Source organism: Atractosteus spatula, chromosome 4 (genome assembly GCF_055471065.1).
Source record: "Atractosteus spatula isolate fAtrSpa1 chromosome 4, fAtrSpa1.hap1, whole genome shotgun sequence".
Classification (NCBI taxonomy): Eukaryota; Metazoa; Chordata; class Actinopteri; order Semionotiformes; family Lepisosteidae; genus Atractosteus; species Atractosteus spatula.
In genome coordinates, this window is record NC_142709.1 from 17,727,471 (window position 1) to 17,742,451 (window position 14,981).

At 37.8% G+C, this 14,981-nt stretch overlaps 1 protein-coding gene across 14 annotated transcripts in view; it reads right to left on the reverse strand.

Annotated features, from left to right (window-relative positions):
- Positions 1 to 14,981, reverse strand: part of mycbp2 (MYC binding protein 2) — a 100,158-nt gene that overhangs the window by 56,514 nt on the left and 28,663 nt on the right. For 13 of the 14 annotated variants that reach the window (XM_088912516.1, XM_088912513.1, XM_088912519.1 and 10 more), the window contains exons 10-20: positions 13,571 to 13,709; positions 12,676 to 12,752; positions 9,356 to 9,560; positions 8,833 to 8,997; positions 8,238 to 8,396; positions 7,554 to 7,758; positions 6,532 to 6,677; positions 4,982 to 5,068; positions 2,682 to 2,789; positions 771 to 890; positions 329 to 410 (exon numbers count right to left, since the gene is read on the reverse strand). In XM_088912516.1, coding sequence (XP_088768642.1) covers positions 329 to 410; positions 771 to 890; positions 2,682 to 2,789; positions 4,982 to 5,068; positions 6,532 to 6,677; positions 7,554 to 7,758; positions 8,238 to 8,396; positions 8,833 to 8,997; positions 9,356 to 9,560; positions 12,676 to 12,752; positions 13,571 to 13,709 — 1,493 coding nt within the window. The remainder of the gene's footprint in view (positions 1 to 328; positions 411 to 770; positions 891 to 2,681; positions 2,790 to 4,981; positions 5,069 to 6,531; positions 6,678 to 7,553; positions 7,759 to 8,237; positions 8,397 to 8,832; positions 8,998 to 9,355; positions 9,561 to 12,675; positions 12,753 to 13,570; positions 13,710 to 14,981) is intronic. The other variant, XM_088912510.1, reaches the window with a different exon arrangement.

The window sequence follows — 14,981 nt, forward strand, 5'->3', positions numbered from 1 at the left end:
GTCCCACCTATGTCACTCAAAGGAATCAAAAGGTGCTTGCAGCCCCACTACACTACGGATCATACAGAGAAGTGGAAAAAACGCTTCATCAAAGGAATTCACTTAGGTAGGCCAGAGTGCTCAACTCAAAGTGGAATTGAGTCAGGGCAAAAAGGTAAACACTAGCCAACGCTCTCAATTACAGTGCCATGACACCGCCTACACCTTGGCACGCGCTGAATTATTCGTTTGGGAAATTTAGGTGCACAAATTTGGTCTATCACAATTAAAATCAATAAATCTTTAAGCTTTTGCAGTGTAACTAATACAAAGCCTTGCTGTGCATTACCTGGAATTAACATCTCCATGGCCCAGTTGTCCATGCTGCCCATAGCCAAAAGTATAGACATCTCCATTCTCCATCAACACCACTGGAACAAAGCAAATGAGACTTTTACCTCATGGAGGCTTAATACAGGCATTCATACTTGTACAAAGATTAATAATGGAAACAATATATTTGTTCATCAGACCTTGATGTATTTACAGTACATTTCTGTATTGAAAGCTGAAAGGAAAGTTTTATATAGTGTCCTTCAAAACATGATGTCACAGAGCTCCACAACAGAGGTCAAGCACGGGTATCGAAGTGTGACTCTAAGCTTACACTACAAAAAATGTGACTTTTTTTTACAGAAACTTAGAGCACATATTATGTTATGCACTGAAGATACTGGCAGATTCCTGGAGGAAGACTATAAAATCCGCCTGATGGAAATACGGGTACATACCTGAGTGATGGAACCCGCAGCTAACCTGCACAGCTCGGAGCTCACAGTCAAAGCGCACTGCCCCCGGAGGGTAAGTGGTGATTTTGCTTGCATCCTTGTCCCCGCGATCCCCACTGCCATCTATAGATCGAGTGAAAATGTGTCAGCAAAGAGGGGGTCAGATGAGACACACGGTGGACAAAAACACATTCTGCAACTGTATAGCTTGGAACAACGATTTATCAGCTAGTGCAGCTCCTGACACACTGCTGCCACCTGTAAAAAGAGCTCAAACATAACATTGAAAAACAATGGTGAGGCAAGGTTATGTAAATATTTGAAACCAAAAACAAGTACTCCCTTGTGAGCCATATCATTTCCCACCAATCTTTCACTGTAGTTAAAATGCCTTCTCTATAATTTCTGTTAAAATGATTAAGAGTTCTGGTATGTTTTGCTCTTGATTCAGGGCACTGAGACATGAGCATAAGTATTAAATGCTTCTCTTTTGCAGTAGTTACTGTTATTGCTACAAGCAAAGTGATTCTCACTTTGGATGAGATCACTACAGCTGCTTTAGCCACTACAAAAACAGCTCACAATAGATAGCTTGTTTAATTACAAAGAAAGTGCTGAAAGCGCATTTGTGACAATCTGTGAATGCTATCCAATTATTAGTCCATAACTTAAAGCACCACCAAAACAGCGGAAAGAAAAAAAACCCAAAATTCATATAATAATAATAATAATAATAATAATAATAATAATAATATGAAACTTTATGAAAAGGGCCAAAGGATGGAAAAAAGTAAGTTATTTCAAGAAGCATCTTAAAAGACAGTAAGTTACTTTTTTTACAGATATCAACTATTTTTCAAAACACTTACTACAACTCAAAGCATCAAAACACAGCAAAATGACACATTAATGTCTGATATCAATACTGTACTACTTTAAAAATATCAAGACAGAAGGGGGAAAGAAAGCTTCTGCTAAGTAAGGCCACAGCTATCTTAAGAACATGTCACTTGAGCAGCAAAATAGAACAGATTTGCATGTCTATGTAAAGCAAATGATGTGAAGATGCCTATGAATTACTTCTATCTCCGGCCACATCTTTTTGTCAAACCCCTCAAAAAGTTTTTTAAATTATTAGGTTTCCAAGAAACATGCATAAATCACAAAACACGGTATGTCACAAACACATTTAGTAGTACATATATAACAGCCTCTCGAGCACTACTGCTACACTCTTGCAGTCAAAAAGAACAAATTTGGTGGATTTCTTCTGCATCCTGATGTTTCCCATAGAGCAAAGCAAAGATAATCAAAGTCTCCTCAATAGTAGCTCCTGCAGACCTACCTGTTTCAAAATTAAATGTGACCGACATTTAATTTGCGGGCAGGAAGAGCATGAAAAGCTGACATGCTACAGTGACCTGTGATCGTTGTGCCACATAGACTTTAGAGAGGGTTGCAAGTGTTCTGTTTTCTTCTTTAATAAAAAACATGGGGGTAAGACAAAGGAAAAAGCTTCTACGATTTCTCTGTTACATTTTTCATGTAAACATAATACAAATGCTGTTCTCACCAGCTCTGAAGATTATAGGTGATACGGAAACACCATACTATCCATTACACTAGTGTTGTGTGTATGTCTTTGTTATTTGGAATCATCACCCTCTTAAGACCAAACTACACAACATTCTGCATGTAATACAGTAATTCAGAGATTACAGTCAATAAGCAAATGGACAACTAGCTGTCAGATTCAATCACTATCGGTTTTCTTTCTCCTCAGGTATACTTTACACCAAGAACAGAAAACAGAAAAATGAGCTTAATTTTGTGATTTTTTGTAAATGAAAAACTCAGAGAACTCAAGAGACGAGCTGAAGGGCTGCTCCTAGTTGTTAATGAAGACCAAAGTACCTTTGTGTTTGTCCCGCTTATGCTTTAGCTGTGCCTGAAGGGGTCCTAGTCTGGCTATGGCCTGCTCTCGTTGATGCATATAAATGGGACCAGGAAATACAAAGGGGCCTGAGGAAAAAGAAACTTTCACATGCATGGGAAAGCTTTCAAATGAGAAAAAGAATGGTCAACAAAACAAGGCAAATTAAAAAATATGGAAAATACAACATAAAGAAAAAAAACCATCCACAGTTCAAAAGCATTAACTTCGTAATAATACCCAGTTTACAGAAACATGCTGTAAACCCATGACAATCCACTGAGCATAATGTAAATATTGCTTGTAATGCTGTCTCAAGACTAAAGAATATTCCTGTAAAGATAAAGAATTAAATTAAAGAAAAAATTAAATCAGCCCAAAACTTTCATTCATAATCCATAATATTTTTGTCTTCATAAAAGTGTTGGCAATTTGGCAAAGAAGAATCTGCTGAATTACTACAACTAGCAGTATTTCCAATTATGCCAGTGACAAAAAACAGATGTAGCACAGTTAAAAATTAAGCAGGTTTAATCAATGCTTAAATGCTTAACAACAAGAAATTACAATGCCATGCTGTAATCAAATACACAAAATGTAATCATTTGTTTTTTTTATTTGGTACCTGTTACAGTTCAGAATTATGAGGTATCTGTGAAACAGACTTCACTACCTGATTCAGACAAGTGCTGGTTCTCAAGTTATTGGAAGACAGGAATTTTGAGTTAATGTTTTCGACATTGGAAAGCGTCCCGAATTCCCTGTTGATTTTTATTTGCATGTGCTATGCAAACAGGAAGCTGTATGACTGAAACACTTTAGAAACAATTCCATATTCAAGATAAACATTAGAAGAGATAAAAGTGCATGGAACATGCACAGCACATGTACCACGGGAATGTTCCTCCATACAATGAGCAAAGTCACTGCCTCTTCAGCCGTTCTGTTAGTGTCTCACACTAAAGTATAACATCTACTCAACCCATCCCACAGGTGCTAGACAGTGTTACCATCTGCATTGTTATACCACATTTGTATCAGGTGTTACAAAAACAGGGGCAAGGCAGAAGAAAACAGGTGGTCAAAGTTTGAAAATAGTCAGAACAATGCAGTGCAGTAAAATTACCATAAAAAAGCAAGTGACTGATAAAGTTCTGATCAACTGTCACCCACACCATTACACTCTGCCACCAAAACACACCTCAGTGAACTGTTTACAACATCTCCATCTCCTGTGTATTAAATCTACATTATTAAATAAGTGAACCACACCATCCTTCCACCAATATCCATTTTTATCTACATTGATGTGCTGAGAGGAGTCTTATAGGGGTTACTTTTTATCACACAACAAATGATGCAGGAGTTCCTTAACTGAATATCGGCAGCTCTTAGCCATCTTGACTGTTAATAGGTTTATAGATTATCATCTAAGATAGTTTTAAGAAATTTAAATATTTCATCAGGTAGACAACATTGTTATTGTTTTTTTTTGTTTTTGTATTTGTATTGTTGTTTTTTTTTACTTCTTACTGTCTGAGAGCCAGCGAAATAGCATTTCATTATACCATATACCTGTATATGAGTATAATGACAAACTTGAACTTGAACTTAACTTGAACTTGAGGTAGTCTCTGATGGGTTGTTACACATCATTGACTGGGTCTAGATTGATCACAAAAGCTATTAATTGCTTGCTTTGCTGATACCTATTGATGATCGATGAATTAAAAAACCCTAAATGCACTAGTTGCAACTATGTTGCAACATCTCTGGCAGCAAAATGCACACAAGCATGGATCCCCTTATTCACTAAGACAAAAGAGGCCTGAGGCACCATCAAAATATAATAAAAACTTTTTATGCCTGTAAATATCACGTTTACATGTGCAAAATCAAAATTACATAACGACTAATACTTATGTTTTCCATGTGTCGCATTTAATGTATTTTTAAACTTGGAAGATAAAAGAGGAATTTAAAAAAAATCAGACATCAGCTCTAACCATCTCTACAGCCATATCAGAACTTCTTAAAATGCACGAACACGTAAGAATATGTTATTATGAGTAATAATAACTGGGGTTATAATGTCTTGTGTTTCTAAAGTGTTCCAGTATATTTTCAGACTTCACCACAAATGCTCAAAAGTAACTTTATCACCTATGGTTAAGTTCCCTACCATTTCTTTCAATGTGATCATCGCCCAGCATGAGAGAGAACTTCCCACCTGAAGTCTGTGCACTCGGCCTCTTCATTAAACAAAAAGGGATCGACATACCTCTTCCTTCTTCCAGCCGGTGTCTGCGATTTATCCTTTGTCTCTTCTCCTCTTGCCGTATTTGGATATGCTCTTCAATATTTACTCCTGGAGGGACAGGGACAGCTAAAATAAAACAGTTGTGGATTTTGGGGGAAAAAACATACAAAGATGAATGATGGAGCTGACAAGAACTAATACAATTCTAATTTTTTTTAGATTTCTAAATTGAGAACTGTTAACCAATCAGCATGGGTGGAAATAAGAACTGTGAACACTCTGCTGAAATGGAAATATTTTTGCCATTTTGCACATTGTAAATCACATAGCATCTGCAGGAGAGGTTGATTGTGCTTGCTGTCAACACTGCAAGCTCACAGGTCCCCCAGCAACTCACAGCAGCAATAGTGTAGCTACTGCTGTCCAGTGCATCTCATCACTCTGGGCATCCTGTTTTTATTCAGCCTGAATTCAGACCTCCTACGACTGGGTTAAAGACATATCCTGCACTCCAAGAAAGTGCTTTTACTAGTCTGGCCAAGTTACAGCACTCAAAAAAAGAACACTTTAATGATTAATCTTGGTATATCTACTATAATCTATGTAGATTTAATTTAACCAGCAACTCATTGCTGGAAACCCACTGAAGCTAAGCAAGTGTGAGCCTGGTCAGTACCTATATGGGAGACCTCCTGGGAAAAACTAAGGTTGCTGCTGGTAGTGGTGTTACTGGGGCCAGTAAGGGGCGCTCACCCTGCACACACCAGTCTGTGTGGGTCCTAATACCCCAGTATAGTGACAGGGCACTGTACTGTAAACGGGCATTTTCTTTTAGATGAGATGTAAAACCAAGATCCTGGCTCTCTCTGGTCATTAAAAATCCCAGGGCGCTTCTCAAAAAAAATAGGGGTGTTACCCCGGCATCCTGGCCAAATTTCCCATTGGCCTTTACCAATCATGGCCTCCTAATAATCCCCAATCTCTTAACCGACTTCATCACTCTGTTCTCCTCCCCACTGAGAGCTGATGTGTGGTGGACGGGAGTCCCCATTACCTGTAAAGTGCTTTGAATGGAGTGTCCAGAAAAGCACTATAAAAGTATAAGAAACTATAATAATAATAATAATATAATAAAATGCAGCATTTAAAGTTAAATAAAAAGAACTGGTAGCACTTTTTATTCCAAATGATCCCATAGTGATAGACATTTAGGACGGTACCCAATTCCTCCTCCAACTGGACAACACACGGCAGCCAGCAGCCCCACAACACAGGAGGAAATAATCTAATTGATAAACTTTAATTAGCCATTTTATTCTGCAATATCCAGAAACAAATTATAAAGGATGGCTGGAAACACAAAGGAATTTAAACAAACCCCTCTTCTTTTAAATAAAACAAACTATGATAAATATATCACTTGCATATCTCAAAATGGTAGCCTTGGGAACAAAGGAACCTAGTCTGCCTCATACAGAAAGAGCTACATACAGAATTACTGGAGATTGTATTTTCTGGTCTGAGTCCAAATGAGGGGGGAGGGACGTGTATGATGTAATGTCAGGCTTTACCTAAAAGTAAATCTAATGGGATCATCTCCTTCACAGCATCAAAGATCCCTCTCTGCCTGGCCTCTTGTCCATCCAGCTCTCTGGCACAGGCCTTGCAGCAGCCACAGGCCGAGCAGCCTGACTCCCCGGAGCCACAACCACAGATGCTGCAGAGAAGAGCACAGAGAGCAATCGCGATCAGTTTTCCACTTCCCTAACTCGGGCTCCGACAATATCGGCAAAAGGAAAAGTCAGCAGCACCACCGATGAAAGAAAAATATGAATAAAAACCAACACGAGAGCTGTAGGTTCTTAAAACAGCACTTACATTTACAGAGCTTCTTCAATGCAAAAAATACGAATACAAATTCACAAATGTCTTCTTTATATGAAAAATTGTTTATAAGTCATCAAATCAGATGAAGGGTATTTACCCACATTTTTTACAGTCCAGTGACTGTCTTGAATGTACAATATGCCTGATTGGATAAAAGTCTCAGGTGATATTAAACAATAATGACACAGGCATGCTAAAGCTGGCCCTGTCTACAAACGTCACTGAGCTGACTGAAATCCATTTTTCCTTGTATCTCACTGCTGTCATGTCTCTCCTGCATCTTGCCTCTTCCCATCAGACTGTATCCCTCCTCCTGTGACTCTGATCCCTCCATTTCTACACCCTCCTTGGCATAGTCCAGCCCCACAGGCTGGATAAACAAATCCCACAGTGAAGACACTATCCCCAATAAATAAAAACACAATCCTGCTTTTTAAAATGTCACTCCCCATTTTTCTACAATGGATGCCTGTATAATTAATCACACTTCCCCATTTAAAGAAAATATAAATGAGACTTCAATACTTTGGAGGGCATATTAATGAATGAGAAACTTTTTCTTAGGAAAAGTGCATTTCATTAGATCATACATGGAAACAAAAAGCTTAATATGCTTCGCTTGCAAAAGTCTCTGCAGGAAGGGAAGTGAGGTAAAGAGACACACACAAAAAAAGTCAAAGGTTCAGGAGCAAGACGAAGAACTCACCCTCCAGGAACTCGGTCCGGCCGGCCACTGCTCACACAGCTGGCCCCATAGCCCGTGCAGTCTCCGCACACTGTACACACCATGCACTGGTCCAGCTTCCACTTGTGCATGCCAGGAGCACACATCATGGACTTTTCCTCCTTGTCGTCTAGCTCTTCCTCCAAGTCCTCATCCATTGCAGTGGCCATATTCTCCACACCAAAACCTGCTCAGCCACATGGACACGCACATCACTGCTTCAGCCTCATTCAAGACACTTCAAATTCTAAACTAACTCAAGAGTGCACAAAACTGCTCCTGCCATAAGTAATTGTCTAATATGGTAGTAGATGGGCAGTTCTAATCAAAGGCTGTTTAAAAAGCTCACAGTATAACTGTCTAGACAGGGCTTATAGTCATAGCCTTGTGCAGCACAATGCAAAAATTAAAATTGTCCAAACATATTAAATTGCTTCTGGCTCACTCTACAAATCACACCCAAAGGCTTTCATAAATCACATAGAGAAATATACCAATTTAAAGGTTTACTGCGCATGGTAAAATTGGAAGCACAAGTTCCTTAGACAACCAGAAAACAAAGGTATACCAGCCTTTCCCTCAGGTTAATCACAAGTAATTAAAGTAAACAATCAAAAAAAAGCAAGCCAAGGTGTGGTTTGAAATAGTGTTTTCTCATGCTCTTACCTTTCCCAGCTTGGCTCATTGACCCAGTGTCTCGGCCGCATTGTCCTTTGTTGTTGACACCAAAAGTCCACACCTCTCCATTCTTTGTCAGCACACATGTGTGAGCCTTCCCCATAGCTACCTGAGTTACGAAGTGTCCTTTCAAGTCTGTCACCTGGCCTGTAAGGAAGCGTACCATTTGTATTTTGCACACAACACTAATACAAATACATTCAAGTTTCTGGTCTTTCGGAGAAAGCTCATGGGGTGAAAAAAACATATTCCGCATGAACCTATCATTTAAATATCTATATTTTGGGAATACTGAAGATACAACACAACATACCACTAAATGCAATGCACAAACATTGTATCCCTAACATTCATATCCAAAAACACAATGTTGACTCGTGTCAATCGCAAAGAGATCAGAAGTTAAGCGACACAACAACCATAGTACCGCATGAGCTACGAAAGAGTGGTTACTGGGGGTATGTCAGATGATCTGCCAAAAATATCACCTTACTGTCCGACAGAAAAAAAATAACCTGTTACTGACTCTCATCGGCTCTCACGCAAGGGAACCTAGAACTACTGGAAGGCGGATAGTACGTACAAGTACTGTCACTGTAAACAGCATCCTTCCCAAACATGTACAGCTCGCCATCTTTCGTCACAATGCTGCTGCTCCCGTTGTTGCATGCTGTGTAGACTGCCATTTTGCTCTCAAGTTTAATCATTTTCTTGGGCTTGTAGGGCTTCGGTTGTCGCCTGCTTTTTGCTGGACATACAAAAGAAAAAAACTCTCCTGAAGAAAATGATTTCAAACCATACAACACGGTCTCATAATATACGAACATAGGCAGCATGTAAAAAGTTGTGCATAGCAGTAAACCGTTTTCTACAGTATGTAGACAACTAAGGCAGGAAGGTTCTACTCGTATAACCTTTAAAAACAGGACTGCCTCAATGACAAAAAATCTGCCCAAAAAAACAATAAGAATGTAAGAAAGGCTACAAATAAGAGGTGACCATTCATCGAGCTTGTCTGCAAGTGAGCAGCTAATGGATCCAAGGATCTACATGCAAAGAAAGTTTAAAGCAAGAAATCCTTCAACAAATCTCATAAAATCAAGTACTTGATTCTCCATCCTCGCCCTTGCTTGCAGACCCCGTGAAGAAGACACTCCCATCTTCAGCCACCAGCAGCGCGTGAGAGCCGTCGTGCCCGACGGAGAACTGCACAATCTTCGGGGACTTGGTAATGGGCAGCTCCACCCACTTCCCAGCTGAGGGCCCGCCTTGTTTGATCCCCAGGCTCTGGTACTTTCCAGTATAATAGATCTGAGAAAAACAAAGAGAGAAGTAAATCACTAACAAGACAATCAAGACGCACACCAATTTTCACATAAGTAACATTAAATCATTCAATCATTAAAAAGAATGAGTGGAGGCCATATGGCCCATCTAGCTAAGTGATTTGAGAATTATTTAGGTACTAATAGCCAAAACCCAGTCAGAAAAAAAACTATCATAACTTGCGGCATAACTTGGGGTTTACCACTCAAAATAATACTTCTTTTTTAATATCTTGCGTGTGTTCTTAGCATTTATATCACAACAGAATATACAGTAAATATCTGAAAATGCTAGATACAAGAGCACAAGAAGGGCTGCAAATGAGAGAAGGCTTCTTGGCCCACCTGGCTTGTTTTGTGTTTTTGATATATCAGGATGCTTCTTGAAAAAAAACATCTGGTATTGGCTTTGAAAATATGACTATCTTGTTGTAGATCAGGTCTTTCCTCCCGGCGGCTGTCAGGGTGTATAACGCTGCCCTAGGCTAGGACTGTTAGCCCTTCATTTGCTCATCTATGGACAGCATGTTGCTCCATTATACTTTTTGGACAATCAATCTGTATAAACCTATGCACATTTTGCACATATTGTATTGTTTTTACATTGACTGTGATCATCATATTTTACACACACCTATGTATTTATTTTATATTTATTTTGTATAATTTTTCATCTATTCTGATGTCTGCTTTTGCTTGTCTTGGACTGCTGTAACACATCAATTTCCCTTCAGGATCAATAAAGTCATCTATCTATCTATAATCCTTTGTGTAATAAAGTTTCACTTGTACTCCGACTCTCATGCACCACTCCGGTCCACTCTGCTTAATGATGTCTACCAGGTTGACTTAATGTCTCTGAGGATTTTGAAAACCTGAATCACATCCCCTGATAGTGTTTATTCAAGACTGAAAAAAAGATTTCTTTCAGCCCGTCAAAGCGGAACATTCCGCTGAGTCCAGAAATGTACCTGATCACATGTTTATGGATTGATTCCATAACAGCAAAGACACTTATTTTCATCATTGATTTCATCACCCCAATTGTAACATTCATTCTTTATGTTTCCTCTCCATTTAGCAGGTCTTAATCCAAATTAACATTAAATGCCAATTAGAGAATTAACCTTTAATGAAAAGCTTCATCAAAGTCTTCTGAAAATCTAAATGTGCCATATCATATGCTCATTTTGTAACCATGACTGTTATCACCTTCCAAGGACGCTAGCAAGTTAGTTGAGATACTTTTTTTAAAATCCATACAGACTGCCCCCTAGAGAACAGTATCCATTTAGAGGGGCTACTAATTTAGTTCTAATGATCATTTCTATAACATGTGACAGAAGTAAGACTTAGTGTATAAATACTTGGTTTCCTACTGTAAAACTTTTTTTATGGATAGGCTGTGTATTACCCACTTTCTAGGCAATAAGCATTACCCTGGTCAACAGGACAAACCCCTAGCAGGTCTGACTTTGACTTTCAAGGTTGTTCAATTTTGATTCTAAACTGAAATTGCCCTCTTATAGGGAATGTAGGATATCCCAAATAATCCACAAACTCTTTTTGCCAAATCACAGGTCATCAGTTTCTATTTTTGTTAGGTTTACAAATCCAAAATAATCCCTAGTGTAAGACTGTGATTACATAATAAGAGAAAAAATACAATGGTTAATAGCTTTTACACTGAGGAATTTTGCATCCGATATGTACATCTAATCATCTGCAAATAAGTGCTTCATTTAGCCAGGTCACAACACTTCTATCAAGAAGAAACAACAACTACCTATTCCTTTTGAGTAAATATATAAGCCCAGTACCTCTTAAATATTTAACATGTTAATTAACACTGTATATCAGAGACAGTTTAGAACATAAATTACATATTGCAAAATGAGTTGATGCCATATGGCCCATCTAGCACATCTGGTAACTAGCAGCAAAGTGATTTGAGAATTATTTAGGCATTAATAGCCAAAAGTGGAATAATTCATTACATGATACAGTCAGAAAAAACAAAACAAAAGCACTATAGTTGTTTGTACACAGTTTCTTTAATTTTAGAATCCAGCAGTGGCTACTGCTAATTGCTAAGCAATATGGATAAAAATAAAATGTTTCCAGCCATTTAACTAAGTTATTTGCTTCATTAGCAGATCATCCTGCCTTGGGTCAACATGGTGAGCTACCATTCGTAAATCTTCATGACTATACATACATTAATACCTTATTTCACACCCACCTTGGGCCAGGACTCTACATGTGTTCTGCAAAAATAAAAAAAACTAAGCTATAACTGATCTAAAGAGGTCTTATCGTCTATCTATTGGGCCATGTACGTAACCGTGAAATTAGATCAATCTTTTAATCACCTTTTTATCTCCTAGAAAGCCAGAAAGATGTTGTTACGCAGACACACAAACTCACCTGGCAACTACTGTTTCAATATTTGGGTTAATCAGTTTCTGAATTTTTAAATATTCATGGAAGAATGTCTCAAGATCTACTTAGGTTTTCTGCCTACCCATACCTAATTGTAAACAAGAATATTTTTCTATACTGCAAACAATAACTGGTCAATTAATATGTCACCAGTGTTATATCTTTGAACTTCAACTCATTTCAGTTCACAGTGCACATTTATTGGCACTTCGCTTGACACTTTAACTGATTCTTCCAGGAAAAAGGGTTAAAGGGTAAACTCTAGTACATGCGGACAGATAAAATGCAAGAAACTATTAGCAAAACATGCTTAATAAAACCAAAAACAACTATATAGAATATTTCCAAAATATCTTTGCATCTCTGACAAAATGAGATAGTTGTGTTTCTCCAAGTGAAAATAGACATACCAGTTCCCCCAAAAAGGCAAGACTTGCTGATGTGATATACTGGCTGTCAGCCTAGTCTGGGCATGACTAAACAACAGCACATGATCATCAGTACACAATGGGAAACTCACTTCAGGCAACCAAGGAACAGGACTGACTTGTTTACACAGAATTTCTTTGACATTATTAATAGCTTGTGAATAATTAATTTGACACAAAAAACTGTGCGAGTTCCAGGGTTGCAGAAAGAAATAGTGTCTAATCCAGTACCTTTCCGGATGCAGTTTTCATAAGAGCAAACTCCCTGCCAGCTCCCAGTACTGCGGCTTCCTCATCGAACCCTGTACCTGAAGAAAGAGGTCAAGACGGATTTGATAAATAAGTCTTAGCAATAGAAATCTAGACAGCTCTGAAACCTTAAAATGAATTCCTAGGTTCATGGAGTATTTTTTTACTCAAGCCATACAAAATACTAACACTTGATCCAAATATTTCAATGAAAACATTAATTCAGAAGAAATGTCTTTCTTGATTACCATCTGTTATAATTTTTTTTTGTATTTTAGGATGATATTATTCTGAACACTATCATCTGTTAGTCTGCAATTCTTTCTTAAAGCTCATTGGTGGAAAACTTCATCACTTCAGATAACAATAAACTACTTTTGTCCACAGGAATACAACAATACTTGACTATTTAAAATAGTTAAATATATATTTAATAGTATGCTTTATATATAAATATCTTTCTACACATTTATAGTACTTAAAGTGGTAAAAATGACAGTGAATCCATTTATATTTAAAATACTGTTTTAAAGCATAGTTCTTAAGACAGTCAAAAGGACAGCTTAATGAGCACTTTAAAGCAAACCTTACATTTCAAATGAAACATGAAAGAACATGTTTTAATGTTAAGGTACCAAAAAAAGTACACCAGAAGCAAATTAATTTCTTGTATTTCATGTAATTAAAAGTGCCCATGCTGTCTAACAGCCATTATAGTCTGCTTTAATGTACATGGTAAAAACAAACAATTTCTTCTGTTACATGGCAAAGTGAGAGACAAAGGAGGAATGGCAAATGAGAACCAAAGACAACAAGAAACATACGAAGCATCCATCATTGATTAGATGCGACAAGGTTACAAAAAAATAAATCTTACTGATAATATGCAGGTCTTTCTCCAGGTCAAAGAGTGAGATGCCACATGCATGGAGACATTTTCGGGCCAGTTTAAGCTGTAGCTCCTGTTGCAGTGCTGGTTCAGTACTTGTTGCATAGATTCTCACCACAAAACCATCCTGGAAAACAAACAAATGCAATCTATGATCATATACTGTCTTTCTGTGAATCACAGCACTTAACTAGGAGTCCAAATCACACCTGCAGCCTTTTCATCTTTATACACTCCTTTAAATGGGTGCGAATTAGGGTGCATGCACCATTTTTTGGCCTCTTGGTTTTACAAGTTGGTCAGAACACTTTACCAAACATCTTTCTGAAGTTTAAGAGGCTGTCATAGCTAATAGGAGCTACAGTACTAATCACAGCATAAGAGCTGTCGTAATCACAGCTACTGGTCATAGAATACTTTTTATACCAACTTTTACATGACTGGAAAAAACTTTACTGTTGATCATTTTACAGCTTTTGTTTAATTTTTCTTATCTGAAAAGACATTTTTCGCCTCTCTCTTCTATTGTTTGTAATGCTAACACATAACAATTAAAATGTATTTTGCACAGTAAATTCCCGAGGAAGAATGACAGATTTGGTTTAAGAAGAAAGTGCTTTTGTTAAATAAAATGAAAATGGGAATTTTATTTTAATCTCCCATCTTGGATAATAATGACTACAGGGAAAACAATAAAAAATTGTACATTCATTTGTGGAATTGACATTCATGGCAGATTTATTTTGGATCGTCACTATGATATGGAATTAAAGAGACTCAGAATCTGAAGACCAGAAAAGTAACTATTACTGCACCAAAGCCTGGATATTTAAAATGACAGCCTCTTTGTCTTTGAGTTTAAGTCCACAGAAAACATTTACCAAGCTCTACTTTCAGTGGGGGGAAAAAAACTGACACAAGAACAGACTGAGAAATGTCTGAAATTTCACATAACATTAATGCTTCACTTAAGAATATTTAAATCTCCTATGTGCTGCCATATTTTTGTAAACCCTTGACAAAGAATTTGGTCTGACATCGCAATTTATGTAGTGCTTGTTCTGTAAGAGTGCATCGGTTTCCACAATTGATACAAATGTACAGTGTGGTGAAAGGTATCAATTCCCTGTCAGGCGTTTTACAGCAATGCAGAGAAGAGTCAGAGACTTCATAGTGTGATACCACAGGGAGGGAGGAGAGGGGTAACTACACACAGTGAAGTAACAACATATAGTGAAATTGGCCATTCTGGTCACAGTAAAAACACCCTTTGGAGCCTTTTAATATACAGTCCTTGGTTTTGCAGTTTACAAGCTTCTACCACTAAAAGCTCATTTTCCCCCATAAGGGATCCTCCATCAACATGGAGGGTCTTCACTTAGGTCCACTTATGAGGCTG